Source organism: Clupea harengus, chromosome 5 (genome assembly GCF_900700415.2).
Source record: "Clupea harengus chromosome 5, Ch_v2.0.2, whole genome shotgun sequence".
Classification (NCBI taxonomy): Eukaryota; Metazoa; Chordata; class Actinopteri; order Clupeiformes; family Clupeidae; genus Clupea; species Clupea harengus.
Genome location: NC_045156.1, coordinates 29,272,046 through 29,295,497, shown reverse-complemented (window position 1 = coordinate 29,295,497; position 23,452 = coordinate 29,272,046). Strand labels below are relative to the sequence as shown.

At 42.3% G+C, this 23,452-nt stretch overlaps 2 protein-coding genes across 4 annotated transcripts in view; both read left to right on the top strand.

The window, feature by feature from the left end:
- The window catches only part of iars1 (isoleucyl-tRNA synthetase 1), a 63,236-nt gene extending 54,302 nt beyond the window's left edge, over positions 1 to 8,934 (top strand). The window contains exons 27-34 of the mRNA XM_031568471.1: positions 57 to 169; positions 974 to 1,069; positions 2,840 to 3,016; positions 3,489 to 3,609; positions 3,872 to 3,997; positions 6,158 to 6,301; positions 6,793 to 6,945; positions 8,278 to 8,934. Of these exons, the coding sequence (XP_031424331.1) occupies positions 57 to 169; positions 974 to 1,069; positions 2,840 to 3,016; positions 3,489 to 3,609; positions 3,872 to 3,997; positions 6,158 to 6,301; positions 6,793 to 6,945; positions 8,278 to 8,360 (1,013 nt within the window). The 3' untranslated portion in view covers positions 8,361 to 8,934. The remainder of the gene's footprint in view (positions 1 to 56; positions 170 to 973; positions 1,070 to 2,839; positions 3,017 to 3,488; positions 3,610 to 3,871; positions 3,998 to 6,157; positions 6,302 to 6,792; positions 6,946 to 8,277) is intronic.
- Positions 8,935 to 12,526: 3,592 nt separating this feature from the next.
- atp2b2 (ATPase plasma membrane Ca2+ transporting 2) overlaps positions 12,527 to 23,452 on the top strand; it is a 119,263-nt gene continuing 108,337 nt past the window's right edge. For 2 of the 3 annotated variants that reach the window (XM_042707912.1, XM_042707910.1), the window contains exon 1: positions 13,062 to 13,381. The gene's annotated coding sequence lies outside the window, so the exon portion shown is untranslated. Of the gene's footprint in view, positions 12,686 to 13,061; positions 13,382 to 23,452 lie in introns of those variants that run through there. The other variant, XM_042707911.1, reaches the window with a different exon arrangement.

Below are 23,452 nucleotides of genomic sequence, written 5' to 3'. Positions count from 1 at the left end.
AATGTAAATGTGATAGTGTTTTGTACAGCTCATATTAAATGCCGGTGCTTTCTCAGGCTCCATCATTGTGGATGGACATGAGCTCCACGAAGAGGATCTGCGTTTGATGTACACCTTTGATCAGACGTCTGACTCAGCAACTCAGTATGAGGCCCACTCAGATGCTCAGGTACTGGCCATGACAACCACTCACACCCACCACAGCAAGGGTTGGTTGGCTGAACGTCACCCTCACTATAGGGTGTAGCCTCTAGCAGCCAGCCATTGCTCTTACTCAACACAATAGTAGAATGAAATGTATTTCGGTTCATGCTTAGTCATTCATGTGCTTAATTTGTCAGAAGAAATTCTGTGCGTTAATCCGCATTGCAGTTTACAGGTAGGGTAGTGAGGAGATTCATCATGTTGTTCTGCTCTTGGCTTGTCCCAGTCCAGGCTCCAGAGCACCACCCTATCATCAGGAGCACACAGCTTGTCCTTAATGGAAAACTCTAATCACAGTAATCCATTTCAGAAATGGCATAGACATGGTCTCCAGTCCAATCACGCAGGTTTACTCTATTTGAATGTTGATCAGGTTGAAATGTGGCTGGGATGTTTAATCATTTTGACTGAAATGGAAGCCTGAAATTCTAGGAGATCCCTCCTAATCAGTGTTTTTTCAAACCATTCTAGGAGATCCCTCCTAATCAGTGTTTCTCAAACCATTCTAGGAGATCCCTCCTAATCAGTGTTTCTCAAACCATTCTAGCAGCTCTTGGGTTAAGGTACTACATAATGCATGGGCCCAATCTAATCAGAACCATCACATGTGCCATTGAAGGTGCAACGGTTAAGACTTCTTAAGAGGTTGTTAAGAAACCTAGTGAAGTAGAACATGTAAAGTAGAAGATGCCCACCATCGCTAAGGATGGCCCATATATTTGAAAATAACTTTTTGTCTGATTGTGTGCATATATATATGTCCCTTTAGGTGCTGGTGCTGCTTGACGTTACACCAGACCAGTCCATGGTGGATGAGGGTGTTGCCCGCGAGGTGATCAACCGCATCCAAAAATTACGCAAAAAGGTGAGCAGCTGCCGCTTTTTAATGATGGCAAATATATCAATAGCGACTATTGAATGTTTTACTCCTATTGGCTAAATTCCACAGTTCAAAGAAAGAATTGATCGTCATCTGCTCCGAAGCAATATATAAAGCAAGGAAACTAAGGGGAAAGAAACATTTGCATGAATTAGTGTGTTGTTGTTTTCTTCCATTACCAGGGGGGGTATTCCAAGTACGTGGTTTAGTGACGAACCCGGATAAGTTAACTCCGAGTAAGTGGTAAACCTCCTAATAGAAGAGCCCTATGGCTTCATTCTCCTAATAAAACAAAGCCATAGGGATCCCTTTTTAGGAGGTTTACTACTTACTAGGAGTTAACTTATCCGGGGTACTCACCAAACCACGTACTTGGAATACCCCCCTGGTCTGAAAGAGTATGTTACTCTACAATCTTAGAAATTCAACAACCACTTTACCACAACGACAATAATAATAACTTTCATTTAACATTATTATTATAATTTATATGATGTGAAATGAAATGAAAGAACATGCCCTTTAAATTATGTCTGGCACTGATTGAATTGGAGATAAAGTTTCAAGGTAATACTTTGTTGTACTATTTTTCTGGTTTGCTCAGTCTGAAAATCCCAGTCTTTAAGTAAATTACTCAAATGGAGGGAGGAAAAACAACTCAAAGCATGAATCATGAAAGCCCACTTGAAGAAATAACACGGCTTTTGAAGTCATGAGAAGCATTGGAGATTTCCTTCCCTTTCGTGCTCTTAATAAACAAACATTGTTCAGTCCCAGAGCTGTTGCTGGGGACTGTGTTGCTGAAGAAGGGAGCGAACATGGGCACCATTGGCTGCCTGCCAGGCGCAAATTCCTGTTGTTATTGAAAAGCTCAAATCTGCCGGAATTTTTCCATAGCAGGGAATTAGGTTTATTTTTTTTCCAAACATATCCTGTGATGAGTCCAGGGCAGGTAACCAGGGGGCATTGACTCCTGAGGGGCCCCAGATCAACCTGGAAAGGTGAGGAATGGGGTTAACCCTTGGGGGGGTAGGGGATTGCACTTGGCCTGGGTTTGGAGGGGAAGTGCTACGTGGAGTGGGCAGAAAGGCAGTACAACGATTTCTACACTAATTGAGCCAAGTTACATATGTGTGTGTGTGTGTGTGTGTGTGTGTGTGTGTGTGTGTGTGTGTGTGTGTGTGTGTGTGTGTGTGTGTGTGTGTGTTTCTCTTTGCCCTTGAACCAGACTGTGACTGCTGGCCCAGTAGATTAAGGATAAATCAATGTGTTTTAATTGGTTAGGGTGGTTTTAATAGCCTGGCAGCCAGAGCAATAACACCGTCTCTAAAATATGCAGAGAAAGAGAAACGAGGGGGTTTCAAAACGTTGGAGGAGCCTAGAGGAAGAAAGCAGGAAGCAATAATGATGAGATGGATAAGTGACATCCTGCCAAACCTGCCTTGGATGTGTTTTTAAATCCACTCTCGATCCAGCACCAGCTACCTGATCAGCACACGGACCACATGGTCTTTCTATTAGAGAGCAATTAAGAATGGATTTAGGTCTCTGCAGAATGACTTGCTTTCGCAACTACTATGAAAACAAAAAAACACAGAAATATGTAAACAAAATGATTGGTGTCTAACCAGCCATGTTCAGTGCAGTATTCCCCCCCCCCCAAAAAAGAAAAAAGTGTAAAGCACACGCACAAGTTGGTTCTTGCGTAATATATTAATTCTGATTGAATCCATTTCATTGGTTGTTTTGAACTAGGGCCACCTGGTCCCCTCAGATGAAATTACAGTGTACTACAGCTGCCAGCCTGCAGGAGAGTATCTGGACCAAGTGATCCAGGCACACACAGACTTCATCCTGGCCACAACCAAGGCTCCATTAAAGCCCTACCCCGTCCTCAAGACCGCCAGTGTCATCGTGCAGGAGAGAACTCAGGTAAAGCTCAGGCCCTGCCTGCACAGAGGATAACATGTTCATAGCAATAGTAATATAGCAATAGTAATATTAATAATTAATACCGGTAGTAATACTTAACAGACTGACATTTCACCTCAAAAATGATCAATTTTTTAGTGAAGATGATCAATGTTAATACACTTGCTGTCTGAAGTAAATGGGGCCAATGGCCTTCCACCTCTATATATCCTGTGTGTACTGAATGACATACAGCTAAGAGGAAGAACCTTTATTGGCAAACATGTTATTATGCTTTACTGGTAAGAGTGATTTTTAATTTAAAAAAAAAAAGTTTTGTCGTGAGGTCACTTTTTTGTCTTGCTATAGATATAGTGGGAGAATGGAGAATATGCCAAATTGGCAACAGTGCAATCCACCTAAGTCACTAATAGTGAGCGAAGAACAGCCTCTTTGCTCTCTAATTGTTGGCTGTGGTTCATGTCCTATATAGCTGAAGGGCTCGGACCTGGAGCTGACCATTGTGAAGGGAGCTGCGGGGACCAGAGAGGCCCTAAATGGCCCTGCCTGTGCCTACGTCAACCTCAAACTCCACCTCGGCAACAAGGAGCAGGGTACTGTGGACTGATCGCTGACAGTGTTTTATAGTTTAAAGTGTTTCTGCAATCACTGTTGTAGTTGTTTATTCTTTATTATACCTTCAATTACCTTGGCCTCTTATGCATACAATGTATTGCAGGTGTGCAGTATTGTTTTTGATCCATTTGTACTGTGAACAATGCCCATGTAGACGTATTAAGCAGGTTTTTGAACCATTGTGACAGATCAAAAGACAAATCCTTGTCCAATAGACTGTTTTGATCTGGTCTCATCTAGAGGGCGTGGTGCTTCTGGAGAATCCTAAAGGAGACAACAAGCTGGATGTGGAAAAGCTGAAGGTGGTGTGTCAGAGCGTCTTTGGGCAGCAGAACTCCTCATTTGCGCTTTTCAATGGGAAAACCGGTAAGCCAGAGTCCAGACACTTTCAGTGTACAAAGTTATGTACTTTTACCACAAACAAAAGTACCACAAACACTTATGACTGACACGAGCTCTTAACTCTCTGGTTGGATGAGGGTTAACTGACTATATGTTATATATCTGTTGTGTATGTGTATTGTATACACATCGTGGTGTGTGTTTATACTTCATCACATTCCAGTCTGGTCTGTTCCAGTCTGGTCTGAAATGAAATGTATTCTATTTTCACATCACATTCCCACTTCACAGTTCCAGTCTGATCTGAAATGAAATGTATTCTATTTTCCGTTGCATTTGAAGCCTTTTCTGTGGTACCTTAATTGGTTGTTTTGAGCTTCACTGAAATGATTCATGTGCCCAAAGGATACCCTCCCTTTGATGTTGGTGTCGCTGTATGTCTTCAGAAGAAATGCCAATGTTTGTGTTTCTGAGTATACAGAAGTTTTGAAATCTGTTCAGTAGTAGCTGTGGTCAAATTGACTTCTGCGTTGTCTTTTAAATTGAGTCTAGTTTTTTTTAAGCTGGAGGGGTGAATTTTCTGCAGGTCCGGTCAATGGGGGAAATCACTATGTCAACTCAACAGTGCGTGATAAAAAATGGCCCTTCCTTGCAGTGTCTGTCTAAAAAGAGTAGAGACCCATCTGTGTGCTGGTGCAGGTGCTGTACAATTCTCTTTCCTCACCTCCAGCCCCACCCTCTTCAGCCTCTACGGTCTGTTTTATAGGGGCCACTGCAGCCTCTACGGCCTGTTTTATAGGGGCCCCTGCAGCCTCTACGGTCTGTTTTATAGGGGCCCCCCCCTCTTCAGCCTCTACGGCCTGTTTTATAGGGGCCACTGCAGCCTCTACGGCCTGTTTTATAGGAGCCCACTGCAGCTCAGCCTCTACGGCCTGTTTTATAGGAGCCACTGCAGCTCAGCCTCTACGGCCTGTTTTATAGGAGCCACTGCAGCTCAGCCTCTACGGTCTGTTTTATAGGAGCCACTGCAGCCTCTACGGTCTGTTTTATAGGAGCCACTGCCTCATTAGCCTCTACGGTCTGTTTTATAGGAGGCCACTGCAGCCTCTACGGTCTGTTTTATAGGGGCCACTGCAGCTCTGCCTGCTGCTGAGAGAGAGAGAGAGAGAGAGCAATGTGCCACAGGAGAGAGGGAGGGAGGGAGGGAGGGGGGAGAGAATGTAAGAGAGGAGATTTTTTTCAGATGGTTCCCCATCTCTAGCCAGTTATTCTTCTGCTGTCCAAAAATGGACCCTTCATAACCCGAGTTGCTCAGGAAGGACAGGGGTGTCGGCGTTTGTGGACATGTAGTTACAGTGCATTCATTCAACACACATCCCTTGTCTTTCTGCTAACTGTATATGTCAGTCTCAAAACACTCTTAAGTTATACAATTTTACAGAGTTGAAATGTATATAAATGAGTATCATAAAGGGTATTGCTTGTGTGGAGCTAAAGAAGCTGACTGAATCCTCACAGACAGCAAAAGCTCTCCTACCTCTAAGCTAGCGGTTTCATTCTCAACACTGGGATACTTTAAGCTCCGACACCAGATACATCAGACACACACACTACGGACACAAACGGCACTAATATATCAGAGAGGATTCAAGCGCAGCTAAGGGATGAAACGGAGTTGTTGAATGTGATGAATGCACATTAACCCAGTCATTGATTAGAGTTATAAAGTATGTGGTGTATCATTGTACATTGTATCATGTGAACGCCCTCTGTGATTGGTGTTCATGTATGAGATGAATTGTAATTTTGTGCTGAATGGGATCATTCTGTGATTCAGATATATATTAGAAGTGGATACATGTGTACACATTTGTCCATTTGGTGCTTGCTAAATGTCGGACCCTGTACATTCTCTAAGCATTAAACAGACTATCTAACGGTGTCCTCATATGTACCCTAGTGTGTGTGCTGTGATGTTCTCCTCATATGTAACCCAGTGTGTGTGTGTGCTGTGATGTTCTCCTCATATGTAACCCAGTGTGTGTGTGTGCTGTGATGTTCTCCTCATATGTAACCCAGTGTGTGTGTGTGCTGTCATGTTCTCCTCATATGTAACCTAGTGTGTGTGCTGTGATGTTCTCCTCATGTGTAACCTAGTGTGTGTGCTCTGATGTTCTCCTCCAGAGCTGACTGAGAAGAGTGACCTCTTCGCCCTGAGTGGGAAGACTCTGTGTGTGTCTGCCAATGGGCTCTCCAGTGAGGCCCCCGGCTCCAACACCCTGCTCTGTCCCTATGTCAACCTCCAGCTGGTCAACGCACAGCCCGCAGGTGAGGCCTTCTGCTCATTCTCTCACCTCTCACTCAATTTCACTTACTCTGTGTGTGTGTGTGTGTGTGTGTGTGTGTGTGTGTGTGTGTGTGTGTGTGTGTGTGTGTGTGTGTGTGTGTGTGTGTGTGTGTGTGTGTGTGTGTGTGTGTGTGTGTGTGTGTGTGTGCCTCTTCCAGAAAGCTAGCTTCCATCTGTTTCCAGCGGAGTTGTGTGTGTGAGAGACAGAGAGAGAGAGAGAACTCCAAAAATGTCTGACTATCTCTGAATTAAGCTATTGTTCATCATAGATTGTGATGGTTATGGACACTTAAGTGTTATTGCAACTTTGACCTGTACATGTATGTACACTGTCCTAGGCTTAGGAGTAGCACTGTGTAATGAGCCATAGGCATGGACTTTACTGGAATACACGTCCCACGTAGGAGAAGGTGCTGATTGGTTGGCTGGCTGCTCACGCACTGACTCTTTCCCTCCCCTTCCTGTGCGGTAGAATGCCAAAGTGGGGACGTGGGGACACTGCTGCTGTTCAACCCAGTGGGTCAGAATGGCCTGACACACAGCAGTCTCCTCACAGAGACTGGCAAGGTGTTTGGCCTCCGCAGCCGAAGACTCAAGCTCTACCTGGACGAGGAACTTACACAAGGTACGGAGTGGGGTTTTTTTTTTTTACGAGAAGGTACCCTCGTGTTTTTACCACGTTTCTGTAGAGATCAGGGAGATAGTGGAATTTCAGTTCCTTCTTGCTGGAGAATTTCTCCAATGACCTCCACGGATGATCCTTCACTTGGATGTGTGATGGCCAAGGTCATCACACGGCCATAAATCCTCCTCAATGGCCCAAGCTGAGTTCAGAGAGCCTCTTAACCTCTTTCTCACATCACTTCAGCAGCAGCATGTAGCAGGTGCTTCAAGACCTGCAATGATGACCTTATTCTGAAGTATAATAAAAAAAAAGACGAGGTTGACCATTATTCAGTGGGCTCTTCAGATATTATTTCTTTTTCTGTTCTTTATTGTTGCTCTAGCGTGACCTTATTCAATAAACATGTAGGATACAGGCAATAAGCAAAACCCCTAGATCATAGACCATAGACCAAGATATTTGGTGTGTATTGTATTATAAACAAATCGCAACTTCTTGACTTATTTATCAGAATTGTTTGAGTCAGAGTCAGAAACGTGGGTCTATTTTACATCTGTCCAAAAAAAAACAGGGCATGTTCCTGGTCTGTGGGGAAATAGTGCTTATATCTTGTATCTGTGGTGCATCTCTGAAGTATGCTGGCTAATTATTCAGTCAGTCAGGAGCTAACCTGATCATCAGATATTTCATTGTCTATTTGTTTGGAACTGGCATCTGGCTGACTTAATAATTTATACTATAAAACTGTAGACAGTCTCATAAAAAGTTCTTAAGTCTTTGAAGGTTTTAAGGTGACAGTTTGACAGTTACTTTAAGTGGGCTGATGGTTCTAAAGAACATTTGATCCATGCAATACAATTATTTTCCTCTCATCCCCCTCTACTTGTTTTAGATGTGTCTAATTTCTGTCTGTTGAGTGTGATGGTTAATCCAGTTTAGTGTCATTCATGTTACTCTCAGACTAGACAATATTACAGTGCATTTTGTATACCCATTACTTGGATCCCGTCACCTGAGCCGTTGTATCAGAGGTCTACTAAAGCCTATGACAAATGTGGTGTTTGGCTGCACATTTATTTAACACATTTATGTGGCTGGTAAGAGTGGGAGTAAAAGTAGGTCGCTAAGTAAGTCGCTTCTTCCCGTCAGACCTGTGAGAGACACTTAGCTTTGTTTCACGGATAGACAGGCTCTCATTTAATTTCCCATCTGCAAAACAAAGAAGAAAATAAAAAGTCTGCTATGGTCTCACAATGCCCTCACAGATGTCTTACTTGTATTTGGCCCATGTTGTTTTGGTGCTTCATTCACTTCTAATGTATTTTCTTTCAGAGCTCACAGATCAATGTCCTCTGAAGAGCCTGAACACCAAAACTCTGTTTGTTCGTGCGCTGCCCACAACGGCTGAAGCTTGAACATGTGACGACCGTAATTGAAGACAGGAAGCAACACGTCCACCTTCAATACAATGAATACTGTAGAAGTTCTGTTGTTGCTAAAGTATGTGGAAACCCTCTACTATTCCTATATATCAGGTGAGAAAGGGCTCTGTTGGCCACTCTGGGCCTGATCCACCCCAGGCTTTCATTAGGGGGGAAGATCAGAGGGACTGTGCTTGTGGCATCCTCCATTTTTAGATGCCATGTAGATGCGAGAAGACAAACCCAAACCCAGGTAAATGCCAACTCATCATGGGGAAAATAAAGAGAGAAAAAACGTAATACATTCTTAAAGGAAAGGTTACATGCCAACTACAACTGAATATGTGTTACATTCACAACCCAGTGTTGAAGGCTGTCTACTGTACATGATGTTCTACTCAAGCAATTGTCTGGAAATGTTCCCTTTAAAAAAAAAAAAAGTCAAAATGGTTTCCTCAGTGGACTCCTTGCTTTCAAAGCCCATTCTCACACTAGTCTTTCTCTATGAACCTGAAAACCTGCTGGATACATCTGTAAAGACAAACAAATAAAGTACTTTGAAACATCATTGTTCCTCTGTCTTACCAGTGTCTTTAAATAGAATTGCATACATTTCCTGGGGTTGCTTGTAAAGAGAGCACCACCCAAGCGTGCTTGCATAAGGACGCCCCCTCGAAGCGCCCTTCTTCTCAGAACCCCCTGAGAAGAAGAAGATCTGCACCTGCTGTGAGTCGATCAGTAAGTGGACATCTGTTTGGGCATTTCCTTTTTGTATTTGTTTGGCGAGTGGCTATTTCCATGAGACTTCTGCCCAGCAGTTTGTCCTGCTCTACAGTTGGTGGTGCTGTTGCTGAGGTGACCCCAGGCGTGCCGCCATCTTTGCACTTGTGTGCATCCCTGGTGCCTCCCAGAGAAATCATCAATCCCATCTGCCCTCACTGTAACAGACAGTCCCTCATCATAGTCTCAGAAACATGATTTTAATACCTGCCACTGACACTCAAGGTGGTTGGTGTGTGTGTCTGCCTGGCTCCAGCTCACCTCCACAGTCTTGCTAAAGGTCAGGCTCAGTTCCCCTACTGCCAGTGCAGACACACTGAACAAAGATGCCTGTCCGTTGTTTGAAGGGAACATCCTTGAATAGCAATGACTTGGCCTTTCCGTGCCACTCTGGCCTGTGCCGCATCGTGTGCATATTAAACACGTCTTGCCCCATCTGCTTGTGCCACGAGAATGCATACACACACACACACACACACACACACACACACACACACACACACACACACACACACACACACACACACACACTCTCTCTCACTGTCTCTATATCTCCTCTCCATCTGAAGATGCTCAGTCAGGGAGGAGCCCCGGCCAGCCAACCATCTGCTGATACACACACACACACACACACACACACACACACAGCTTATTCGCTCTCTGGCCATTCTTTGGCTAGAAGCAATTTTCCAGGGGAATATTATAAGTGCTGTTGAATCCCAGTCCCTTTCCAAAATGAAATGTCATCATAGTATTCCACATACAATTTCAATGTGCAGATCCATATGGCACAATAAACTGTAACCTGAGTTCAATAATGCCAACATGCAACCCGATGTACACGATGGTTACCTTTCACATAGGTGAAATCCTTGTAATTAAGGGCCACATTGAGGTTGAGTGGACCACAGGTGTTGAGAATCGGTGACCGCACCTGTTAGGTGAAAATTCACCCTAGTTACCTCAGGACTCGGGAGCTGCATATAAGTATATTTATTAGACAAACAACAACAACAACAATTGCAATCGGGCTCACTCCCAGCACAAGGCTGAAAGTGAAGCAATATTAAACACATGGCACAAGGTATATATAGACAGAAGTTTAGCGTTCAGCAGGGATAACCACGTGGTGGATTTCTGACGTCGGGATGGAAAAGGATGGAAGGGATGGAAGTTTTGCAAGGTCGGAAGAAGCACAGTTCGACCCTTTTTATCACCTCTGGTCTAAACATGCTCTTGTACATATGCAGACTAAGTGGCACCTAATAAACTAAGTTACACACACGCAGAAACACAGAAAAGCCATGTTCCTGCTTACATAAGTACATGATTCATATAAGGTAATTAATAATACAAAGCACTTGATTATTATATTCTTAAGTCATTAACAGTGTTTGGAAATGATCTCCATCAGCACCTCCTCCACAGTAATCACCAACACAGGCACCCCCCAGGGCTGTGTGCTCAGCCCCCTCCTGTTCTCCTTGTTCACACATGACTGTGCAGCTACGCACAGTTCCAACCTCATTGTTAAGTTTGCTGACGACACAACCATTGTGGGCCTCATTACTGACAATGACAAGTCAGCCTACAGAGAGGAGGTTGATACCCTGACTACATGGTGTCAGGATAATAACCTCTCTCTCAACATCAGCAAGACAAAGGAGATGATTGTGGACTATAGGAGACGTCAGGTGGAGGAGCACGCACCCCTGTACATCAACGGTTCCGCAGTGGAAAAGGTCAGCTGCTTCAGGTTCCTCGGGGTGAACATCAGCAATGACCTCACCTGGTCTGCTCACACGGACAAGGTGGTCAAAGCGGCCCGGAAGCGCCTGTTCTTCCTGAGGAGACGGAAGAAGTTTGGCATGGACTCAGTCATCCTCACCAACTTCTACAGATGTACAATAGAGAGCATCCTGACTGGTTGCATCACAGTGTGGTATGGGAGCTGCACATCCAAGGGCCGCAAGGTCCTACGTAGTGTGGTCAGGTCTGCGGAGTTCATCATCGGCAGGGAGCTCCCAGCCCTGCAGGACACCTACCACACACGATGCCTCAGGAAAGCTGGCAGGATCCTAAAAGACTGCTACCATCCAGCCTTCAGACTTTTTACCCCGCTGCCTTCTGGCAGGTGGTACCGTAGCATCCGGTCTCGTACCCGCAGACTGGAGAACAGTTTCTTCCCGAGGGCCATCAGGCTGCTAAATGGACATTGATACACTATCGCCAGTTTCGCACTCGTCACTTTACACACACTTTCAAATTACTGTTTGCACTACACTTACATATACTGTCACTTTCAACTTACTGTTTGCACTAGCAGTAATATTATATCAGAAATATTGCAGGATTTGTCTGTAGGTTAGTATAGGTGTAATAGGTTAGCATAGTTTATTATATGTGTATTATATGTATATATGTTAGTATTATATGTATAGGTTATTATAGGTTTAGCATACTGTATTGTATATTTATCTTGTATATTTTTATGTATAGGTTATTATATGTTTAATACGTGTAAATTATGTTCAGAGTACTTATGTTATGTTATACTATGTTATGTTATGTTATGGTAGGTTGTTGTGCGGTGCCTTGTCCTAAGGATTTCAGTGCCCAGTCTGACCCTGTGTCATTCTGTGCATCTGACAATAAAAGACTTGTAACTTGTAAACAGCTCCAGTTTTTTTCTGTTTCTTGCAGAAGAATATGATTTTAATTCTCTCAAGTTTGCTAGGTTGAAAGTTCAGAGAGCTTGCAATCCAGAGAGGATGCGATTCTACCTCTGGACTCCCAACAGACTTAATTAACTGTCTAACAAGAAGGTCTTCAGTGAGTAAGACTAGCAAGTAGGGCTACTGAGGGTGAGCGAGCGAGCGCAATGGGAACATCAGAACATAGCTCAGGTTCCTACCTCAATTAATGTTCAGCATGGATCCCTGTAAGGGAACCTCTTGCTTTCAAGTTGATACTGTTAGGTCATCTACTACAGCATCCTTAATCTGTACGCTCAGTGTTCCTCAAGCTAAGGCACAGTCATTGTGTAACCCCCTGCTGAGCAAAACAGCCCTTGATCCTTGAGAAATCCCTGATGTAGTAGACCTATCATAGTATTGTCATAGACACGACTGATAGAAGGCAGATGCCATTGTGCTCTGATGTGTTTAGGGAATCCAGTTGGCCGCTCCTGATTTCCTTTCCCATTACGTTTTGTTTAAACATGGAGGTTCTAAGTTCTCTAAGGACTGTAAAATTCTTGAAGGTTGGAACAACCAGAAAAAAAAAAACAACATTTCTAATTGAAAATGAGACGCTGCATCTTTAAACGTTTAAACACACCATTATGCCTTTGTCAATGAAAACCTCACAGTGTGCGCTCCCTTTTCAGCTTCCCCCAGGCCCTGCATGTGTGGTACGTAATGGAAAAATCTAAGTAACTTAAATCTACTTTCAGGCCCCCATGCCCTCTCGGACAGAATCCTTTACCCACTGGACGTTGCTCTTAGGACCACCACACGCAAATAGGAAAAGAAAAATAGGTAAGAAGACAACTTGGCACAGGCATTGCCGCGATTTACGTAGCTTCTTTCACTTGTGCTGTTTGTTTGGCAGAGTTTCCGTTCACATGCATTACGCATGCACGAACATGTTAACACGTTAGGATGTACCACCACGGCTCACTAAAACCTCTTGCTGGACAAATGTCTGGTTTGTGACTCCCATACATACTCGAATTCTCATTCAATTTCTGTTTACCATGCAGTTTAGAATTTGTGGGGGGTGGGGAGGGGTTGCGAGCGGTAAAAAATCGGCATCATGTGCAACTTGGATTTCTGACCCTACCCGCCCTTCGGTCTCTCATGTAGGCTACTGTATCAAACAAGCAACTGCCCTCCTATTTAGAGTTACAGAGACTAACTACGTGCCTAAAGTGTCAGAGGGTTCTACCCGGGACTAGCCTGGGGGTGAACTGTATTTTACTTAATGACCTGTTATTTGAACAGTTATTGGTAGCCTACCAACTCTCTCGATTGTTACCATACTATTTTTTTTTTTTTTGCAATACGTCGAACGTAGCTCACAAACCATAGCCTACTTCTATTTGATGAAGTAAACTCAAGCCTGACAGATAAGGAGATGTTCCTTATCTGTATGCGGCTCACGAAACGAAGGTGTGCACGCGCCACATAGCACCAGCACCCTCAGTGCGTCTCGGACAGAGGTGAGCTACAGAGGTAAGCCTATGTATTACTATTGTGAATTTTTTTTAATCACATTTACGAAAACATTTGTGAGCTTTTCTGACTAATTCCTAGCTAAATTTGCTCAGGATACAACGCAACCCTTTTGGTGTCACATCTTGCCCGAATATCTGAGTGGATTATGAGGACCGGACTCTTTCATTTCTTGCTGCATGTGCCTCTGTCTTGACCTAATGTCGACATGTGAAGGCGTGATGTGTCTTTGCCCACCTCTTCTAAGCATTAAGCAACTGTACGCTATAGAATAGAACAGCTTCGAAAGGGATTGCCTCGTGACAACAGTAATGGAAATTGTATTATTGATTACAATCCGTGGTTCTCATTTTTAAGGACTGCATAGAATATGTCGTGGTATTTTTCGGGGTTCGAATAGATTTATGGAAACTCGGTCGTAAACTAATCTACAGTGAAATGTCCTTAATGTACGGAGATAGACATCCAGACGTAAATAGCTCGTTACGTGTGAGGCCATTTAGGATTTTCTTTACAGTAAACTATGTCCATGCAACTACCAGACACCGGTGGTGTCCCCTCAGTGCCCTTAATCACGAGACACCTGATATTTCCTTTCTGTGTCTGTGACAAATCTTAAACTTGATATCAGATGAACTCCATGAATAGTCAAATTAGCTCCGACGTCACTGTCACTACTGATAGGAAAAACGGCAGCCCATATACTATCTGCTGCTTGAAGTGAATTTAATAGAGCAGGTAATCTTTTCCTGTAAATAATAGGTTACTTGAGAGCACATGCCCTCATAACCTTACATTCATCTGCAAAACAAAAGACTGGTGTATGACCAGACTACATTCAATTACATGATTCCAGATAACTTTATAGATATAGAAGTATTTAGAAAAATGATGCTCTGTAAGTAACCTTGGTCAAATCCAGACATCAGTCTGAACTGATAACTATTTATCCCAGGTTCCATAATGTCATTGAACAGTAGTTTTTGTTGTGGTGTTACCCCAGGGTCAAATTTTCTCCAAATGGAAAATACTTAATCAGCTTTAAAAGTAATTTGACACTTGTTTGGTTTGCAATGTCCAGCTGGTCCAGCAGCCTGCGATTTGATCCTGCACTGTGGGCTTTGTGCACAAGTGCCTGCTACAAAATATCATAAGAAAAAGTGTATTTGTGTTATCTTACAAGAAAAGTGTCTGATGCGGACATTCCGTTAAATATCTCTGGGAACAGTATGTCTGTGAGACAGCAGAGCTACTGAGAAGGCTGTTCCTTAAAAGATGTTTTTAAAGTAATACAAATATTTGATTGTAACGAAAAATGTTCATTAGTGTTGCGTTGTTCAATCATCGGTTGAACAGTTCCTGATTGTACATCACATGTTTGTGTTTGAGTCTGGGAGTTTCAGAGGAGTTGAACAGAACAAGGGGGAATTGTGTTGTCCTTTTTTCACAAAGGACGTGCCCTCGTAGCAAAGAATAATCTAATTGATGTCTAGAGACCTTCATGAGTATTTTCTATTTGTGTCCATCTCTCTGACCGCTCCCTTCTTTCTTCCCCCTCTTTTCTGTTCACCCCCCCCCCCCCCCCCCCCCCCCCGTCTCCTCATCTTTTCTGATGTTCATTTTGAATAAGCCATGTGTAATGTCATTTGGCTTTCTATCCCCTGTCCTTGACTCACATTCCTTTATGTCCCTTTGAGGCCACAAACGTGCCTGCTTTGTGTTCGCTCTCTGTCTTCTGGGGAAGAAGTGACATGTAAAATGCAAACCGACTCAGTTTGGCAATGAATGATTTTGGTCATTGTTAGGAAGGCACAAAGTGGAGAATTGGCATACAGAGGCTGAACTATTTCATTTGATCCACAGCCATTTCATTTTAATTCACAACAGGGCCGAAGCCATAGATATCTCTTTTAGGAGATACAAGTTGTGCAGATTCTTATATTCAGTGCTGTTGATCGGAACATTGTTGGTCAATAATATGTAGGGGTGAGCAATGGCACAGCATTTCTTATTTTCCTTCTTGCTGACTTATTACCACTATGCAGTAAGTAACTATTGTCTCATCTGATTTGATGTATTGTTGTAGATCTGTAGATCAGTAGAGTAACAGGGGCTCACACTCTTCATTACCAGCTGACATTACAAAAATGTTCTCTGACAGACATTTCTATGCCACTTTTATAGTGCGTGTATGTAGGAATCAGTGTCCATTATAAACTCTCCGATTTTTTTGCTTCTTCTTTTTGCTATTCTGTGACATAATTCATTTGAAAAGATCCAGATCTACGTGTCTGTCTTCACTTAGAAAGGGAGATGTTCTGCTGTTTTCTTGTGATTTTGTGCAAACAGATCAGGTCTGGCCAGTGCTGTGATTGACACATTCATGCTACAACTGACTTCCACCCCCCACCCCCCCAAACCAATTAAGACTGACTGTCGCCCTACAGGCATCCACTGCTTCCTGGCTTGGCTGACCGTTACTCACCCCTGGTGTTCTGATTAATGCATAGATTCAAAAATGAAGTGGCTCAACCTTTCTCCAGTGCAGGTCTGTAATTGCAAGTAAAAATGACAATGACAGTCAACTGAAATACACTGAAAAAAAAGTTGTGCATACAAATACTGTAAATAGGCTTGGAAAGCATAGTACCACGAGTGACTTCTGCCATTAACATGTTCTAGAGAGCAGTGTGTAATATCGTATGCCCCTTTGGGGACACAGTATGACTGAGATTTAGGTCTCAGAATAGGTTTTGGAATCGGCTTTGACTGTTTCATTAGTTGGCTCCTTGGCTGGCCATTTAATCCAAACCAAATGACAACATTCTGAAGCATATTAGAACAGTAGCAGGTTTTTTTTTCTTACATGTAGGTCAAGCACCTAAATGTACTGCAGTCTTGCACAGTGGAAGGCATACGAAATCAGTTAGTGACAGTTGCTCCATGTTCCACTCCAGGTTTCTGTAGACTTCACTGACAAAGTGAGCTTTTCATACCACTTTTCAGATACTGGATGAATGAATGAGCTGAATGTGAGGTATTTCATGAGTGACCTGGTTTAGGTTTGTTTTATTTGGAATTACCTTAATAACTTGTAACAACCAAGTGTTTGAGAAGCTGTTATTTTTCATAGCTGCTATATAAAACAGTACGTTCTAATCCCAGTTTACTCCTTAGTCCAGCTAAATCCCACGATATCCAAAGGAAAAGTGTTTTTGTTGTGGATTATGCTGAGGCAGTTTGGCAATGTTGACTAGCTGATGGAGCTAATGCTTTAGTTTTACAGGAAAGATATAACTTAAGAAAAGGCAAAAGAGCCATTTTGCTGTTCTGAACCTTTTTTTAATTTCTACAACGCTGTACTAGATCAGTGTGTTCTCTGTTGGCTTGCTCAGCTTGCAGCTTCCTTGGCCAAGGTTGAATCCAGTATAAAATAGTCTTTAAGTAATTGATCATAAATGCATGTTATGTCTCTCTTGCTCACATACTGTATGTGGGTTGTTGATGCTTTCAAATATGAAACTGCATATTTTTCATCAGTACAAATTATGAGTGGATAATAAATTCCTCCACAGACATGTAGGTAAATCTGTACTCTGATCACCTTCAAAAACAGCTCTTCAATAACATAACAACAACAACAGCAATAATAATGTTTTTTATTATCAATAGCAGTAAACATCAGTAGCTTACAAAAGTGCCTCCTTCTAAATGGTTCCCTTTTTTTAAAAACATTGGCTTCACACACATGAGAACATATGAGAACATTTATATGTCCTGGCTGTCAGCCAAGAATTCAACTAAGTTAATCACTTACAGAAACTTAACATGGCTAACAAGCCATAACTGCAAATGTCAAGAATTAGCTGTAATATGTAAATGCCATTCTGGAAAAAAAGTTTCAGTTCATCAAATGTCTATTTTCATACCATATGACAACACCACATGAACTAACTGATAATACATACAACTTAAGTCAAGTTAATTTCTATAGTACATTTATATCAAATGTCTATTTTCATACCATATGAACACCACATGAACTAACTGATAATACATACAACTCGAGTCAAGTTAAGTTCTATAGTACATTTATATCAACAAAACGTGTCTGCTACACAGATGTAGTTAAACATTTAGACAAAGAATGAAATAGTCAAACTCCAGACAATTGGACATACAGTACCACTGAACAATTGATGTGAAGTGATAAAGTAAAAGTGTACAGTCCAGGCAGTGCTTATTTGATGTATTTAACAGTAAATGGGAAAGGATTACGGCCTAAGAATATATTTCAGATGCAGTTTCTTTGAACAGAAGTTCAGAAGCAGTGTAGAAGTGTCCTCCTGTATGAAACCATGAAGACTGTTCTTTCTGGATTTGCGGCTGAATGTGTCCTATATGTCGTGATTGACTGACTTGTGAACATTTGCTACCTTGCTCTAAACAGAGAACAGAATCTGTATTCCTGCTGTTGTGGCCTCAAGAGTTATATGTTTGTCCCTTCGTTGTTGCTGTACTTTCCCATGAGAGTAGAACTATTTTATCACAGTACTCCCTCCTGCTTCAATGCTCTGTATCAGCCTCCATGAGAAACTGTTCAGTCACAGTATATTTGAACAAACCTTCTTAAATATATAGCCAACTTTAAGCTTGCATGCAAAAAAAAGAAGTTTGTGAAAATGGTCTTTTATCATAACTTTATTATGGCCTTTTGTATAACTAGATATGAAAGTAATTGATCAATAAGGACTAAGCTAGTCCTTATTGGTAGTGGTCAGTAATAGCTTTAGTTAAGAGGTTTTTGATAAGAAAGACTTCTTGGAAAGCATACATTTGCTCTAGTTGTGAAATGTTTCCTCTGTTCCTTTTGTATAGGGATTAAAAAGTATTTGTGTAACTTGGTGTGTATTAGGGTTATGTGACAAGAGGGACTGGATTCCTATGGAAACCCTGGGTAATTCTCACATATATGTAAAACCTTGGCCCTCTGGTGGGACTCAAGACCCCCCACTCACCTGAACAATATGCAGGGTAACAATGTTTCATGGGATATTGCAGTATTGAAATGGGTTGAGTTTGGTGAATACTGCTGCTTCAGTCACACACTGATAAAGTAACTCTCCTTACTCTCATCTGTCCTGGGTGTCTGAGCATAAACACTGACAACCCGTTCTTCCTGAGGAATAACTGGAAATCACGCAAGGTTTCTTCAGTCTGTCTTGTCCACTACAGTCAGGATTATAGTTGCTAGGATGGCATAATGCACATGGAAAAAAATACCCTCACAGCTGAAGAAACAAAAACAGGTTTATTTTTACCACAGAGCTAAACACAAATGCTGCTTGGCTGGAGCGATTTTAATCTCTTTAGTAGAGTTACTTTAAATGATCTGCTGTTTTCTGGTTAGTTGGTCTAAAACTCATAGTTGTCAAAAGTACGGGTGATAATTTGATGCTGTTAGTCAGAGTTTTCTTTTCTGTATGTGACAGGTCATAAAACAGGCATTGTCATCTTCGGGGACCATTTGTAATGTATTACAACTTCTATAGATTCTATTACATGTACACATGAGCTTGTATGTAGCATGTTGTGCAGTGCAGTGCAGTATGTCTTTTGTGTACACACACTCCTTACTCTCATCTGTCCTGGGTGTCTGAGCATAAACACTGACAACCAGTTCTTCCTGAGGAATAACTGGAAATCACGAAAGGTTTCTTCAGTCTGTCTTGTCCACTACAGCCAGTATGTGTGAAGATTCTGTGTGTGACCATAAGTCTCTGTGGCTGTAGTTTTGAGCAGAGAAAGGGCCTGCCACCTTAAGGAAAGGCCTCTGACTGGACTCCCTTCCCCTGGGAGGGGTAAAGCCTCCTGTAGATCCTGCAGCTGTACAAGTTTGTGGGAGTTTGTTGTTATGGCAAAGATGTACAGATGAGAGGTATGCTGTTGCACTGCACTGGGTCTTTTGGTAGGAGCAGACGATCATTATTAAAGAATGATAATCCTCATAAAATGTTAAATGTAACTTGTCTGCCTGTAGAATGGTAGTTAAGAGCTCGTGTTTGAGCTTTTTGCAAACTGAGACATCAATTAGCAGCGTGGATTTAATCAGACACGTCAGAGGATTTGTTCTCTTATGAGATACCTTTCTCTGATACTGTTGGTAGATCAAGGCCTGTCCACCTCAGATACACTGGGGGTCGCTCAGATTGTATCGCTCATGATGTGTAATAATCACAGTTACCCAGCAGGATTTCATCCTCCCTCCTTGTTCAATTCAGATGGTGTAACATATACCAAACGCAGTAACATTGCACTTCATTCGTAGTGCCTCTGTACTCATAGAAATTAGGTCTTCATAAATTGTTGCAATTGTTGCATTCATTTTCAGAAGGTGCGGTACACATCTGAATTGGCATGCATTATCAGAGATGCAGATGGGGGCTAAATGTGTTCAGTACCTTTTCATCTTGTCCATGCAGCAGCTTTGGTTGCCTTGCAGAACTCGCAGCTGACATGTCTAGGAGAAAATGACTGCATGCATGTTTGCCGGCGCAGGGCCGCATGCTTCCCCTCATCGTCATAGATATAGTTATACGACTGGTCATTTAATCTTTGCCTTTGACCTTGAGTCCGTCCTGTACGATAAAGATTCAGGGCCATCTGGTGCTGACATCCCAACCTCTATTATTCAAGCCGGAGCTGGCTTGGAGATCCGACCGATGCTACTGTTTCACGCAGCTCAGTCAGCAGCTCAGACAGGTGTGCCTGGAGGAATGTAACGAGGTGTTCTAGTAACGAGGTGGACGGGTATGATTTGAAGATGGCGTTGATGTAGAGGTATTTGTTCTTGGAGCTGGACCGTTGAAGGTGATACATTTCAGTAATAGCTGCGTTTTCTATATTATGTCCTTGTTTATGCACATGGGTGTTATCTCAGGTTGTTAGCTTTTGTAGGTTTTTAGCTTTATTAATAATCCACACATTTATATTACACTGTAAGTTATTGTAACTGTCAGAATATAACTAGAATGGAATGACTTAAAATATCTCATGGAGTTTATTATTATGTTCTTTTTTTGACTGTCTCTCTGTGGTTCAGTGCAGGAGTAGAATGCAGATTTCTTTCATGTTTTATGTTTACCAACTCCAGTATTTAGGCAAATATTTGTACAACATCGCTTACCATAGAGGGGGAAACCAGTAGATCCTTAATCGAGGAGGTAATATGTTTGACAAAAAAACTTGCTGTAGGGGAGTGCCGATAATACTTAAGGACTGTTCAGTGTAGTAAGATTCCTAGAAGAAAGTGAACTCGGAAACCGTATCCAACAACGTGACCTGACAGTGATCATGTTCAGGTATTATATTAAGGTTGTTGTGTCTCTACCCGGCTTCATTAATTAACAATGGCAACTTGGGTCAGATCAATAATTTAACTCTCTTGCTTTTGTGGAACTTAAAAAGCTCATGAGATGTAACAGATGCACCTCTGGATTGGTTTGTTTTATGACTGCAGGACCCTGAGAGTGTTAAGTGCGTGTAGTGTGAAGTCCAAGTATTTGTATGACACTTTGTGTATGAACTGCTAATGGTGTGTATAGTATACCTCTACAGTGAGGTATAATCATCATAAATTCCTTCTAGCATCTCATGGCAGTGGTATTGGATCACTCCTGCACTTTCTCTGTAAATAATGCTACTTCCTAGACTGCTGGTTAGATGCTTACTGTATTTCATTGTCCCTGTTCTTGGACTCTGCACAGTGACAACAGTGTTGAATCTAAGCAAGCATTTCTGGATTTCCTGCCATGGTGGTCTGTTTATTTGCAGCATTTTCAGTGCTGAATACTTTTATATTCCTACAACCATTTAACTCATATATCAGTTTATCACCAAGTAATGCCATTCTTCTTAGATGTCTACTAGAAGTCCTCTAATGCCAACAGTGAGTCGAGGTTTGGTTGATGGTTATGCTCAGAACTATCGAAGCACACGGGATCACATTTTTGACTTCCCATCCCTTCCTTGATGAAGCCTTTGGTTATGAAGAGTTCAAAGCAACCCAGCAGGCAAATGAAGCAATATTTTAGGAACACTTCTACGTCGTTATGGCTTCATCACTGTACAACACTGAAAGTGCATATCGTCATTTCATCTCTAAGACTAACCACTTGGTCACACGAGCAGAGACACAGCAGAGAGACAAAGCAACCAGCTGCTGTTCATTTTCAACGAGAGTTGGCAATTTACAGCGACAAGAGACTATGACTGGTGCATCGCCAACGCGGCCCGGGTGAAAATAGGCTAGAGGTCTATTGTATGCAAATACTGAGCGTAGCGACACGGCGACTACCAAATGGGACTGAAGGCAGCCTGACACACATTACTGAAACAAATGAGCAACGGTGTCTAGCCTACATGTCTACTCCTGTAACCTGGTAACTACAAGCTAGGAAGCACTCATTAGTCTCCCTCCTGTGTCACTCATGTGAACAAGGGGTAAGGCTACACAGGCAGTGGTGCTCTAGGTCAGCGGTGCTTATGGCGTTTTTAGACTACTCTTTCTATGGGCTCAGGGTTGACTATCCCTTTTCTCATCTTTACCTGCAGCTACTGACAAATGCATGATGTGCACTATAGCCCAAATTCCAAGCGGTTTTATATTGTACATTCTACATTGTAAATTGTTTGAGTTTTTAGAGGATCTTTTTAGACGCTGTGAAGGAGGAATACACCAATACTATTGACACTGTTGTAACATAAGACAAAGCAATGATAAGGAGCTGAACACTTTTGTCAGGTTCATTCAACAAGGGGAGAGGGAATCCATGTTCTGATTGCTGCTTGAAACTACATTATTATTTACCTTTGTTTAGATAGTAGGAAGGGAACATGCCCCCCCTGTATTTATAAACCTTAGTAAGCTATTTTATTTATAAAATATGTTTTGATGGATTTAATGTGCAGGTAAATGAAGAAGTATTATGCGTCATGTCGTGTCATACGGGTGTTCAAAATGTACCTGCTCCAGTGTACTGTAGTCTGAACAGTCTAACATCTCTAAAATACTCATTTTATATCCATATTCATCATGTAAAGGAATGAAGCCACTGGAGTCGGTGCAGAAACGTTTACACTGAGCTTTAGCTTGAGCGCTTCAGCAGTTAGTGTCTCTCGTCCTCCTCTGAAGGGAGCTTCAGATCCGTTCTGTATACAGATCTTTCAGAATAGAACATCACCCCATGTTCTCTCTTGATGGAAGGCTGGGTCGCTTGCCAACCAAAACAGCTGAGTATTACGGGTGTGAGAATTAAAAACAGCTCCTTTTGGTCCCAGGCCTTGTATGGGGGTTGAATTCTCACAAAAGAATTTAGTTCAGACTAAAAAGAGAGTTTTTGGGGGGGGGGGGGGGGGGGGGGGGGGGGGGGTGCTCATCTCATAGATAGCCAAGAGGCTGACAAAGATATCCAGGGTCTACTCTGTGAAAGTACATTGAGTCTAAATGGAAAACCAGGCAAGGAAACTTTCTTGCTTCTCTTTGTCAGCATCCATCAAAGCTTAGCCCTATGGTCATATGTGATTTAGCCTCGCCGTTCTTCATTTTCGCTCCCTGGAAAAGAAAGGAAGAACAAAGACTAACTGATTACTTTTAGCGCGCGCGCGTGTGTGTGTGTGTGCGTGCGTGCGTGCGTGCGTGCGTGCGTGCGTGCGTGCGTGCGTGCGTGTGTGTGTGTGTGTGTGTGTATGTGTGTGTGCTTGCGTGTCTGTGTTTAAATAAAAAAAAATTAAAAAAAGCATGTCATGCTACCATTTCAGCTCCCAACTTCAGCACCCAAAAAACTCCTGAAATCTGTGTGTCCTATATTTAACCTAATAAAATGGTATTTACTGAGCATCAAATCAGTAGACAGCCTCAGAGTTCTGCTCTATTTGACTTTGTCTTTTAATAGAGCATGTGAAACCAATCTTTTCTATCACTTCATTAAATTCATCCGACTTGTGCATGATTTTTTTGCCCCGCGCCCGTGTTTCTATTCTTAGCATCTCAATGTCGAATGAATGACAAGA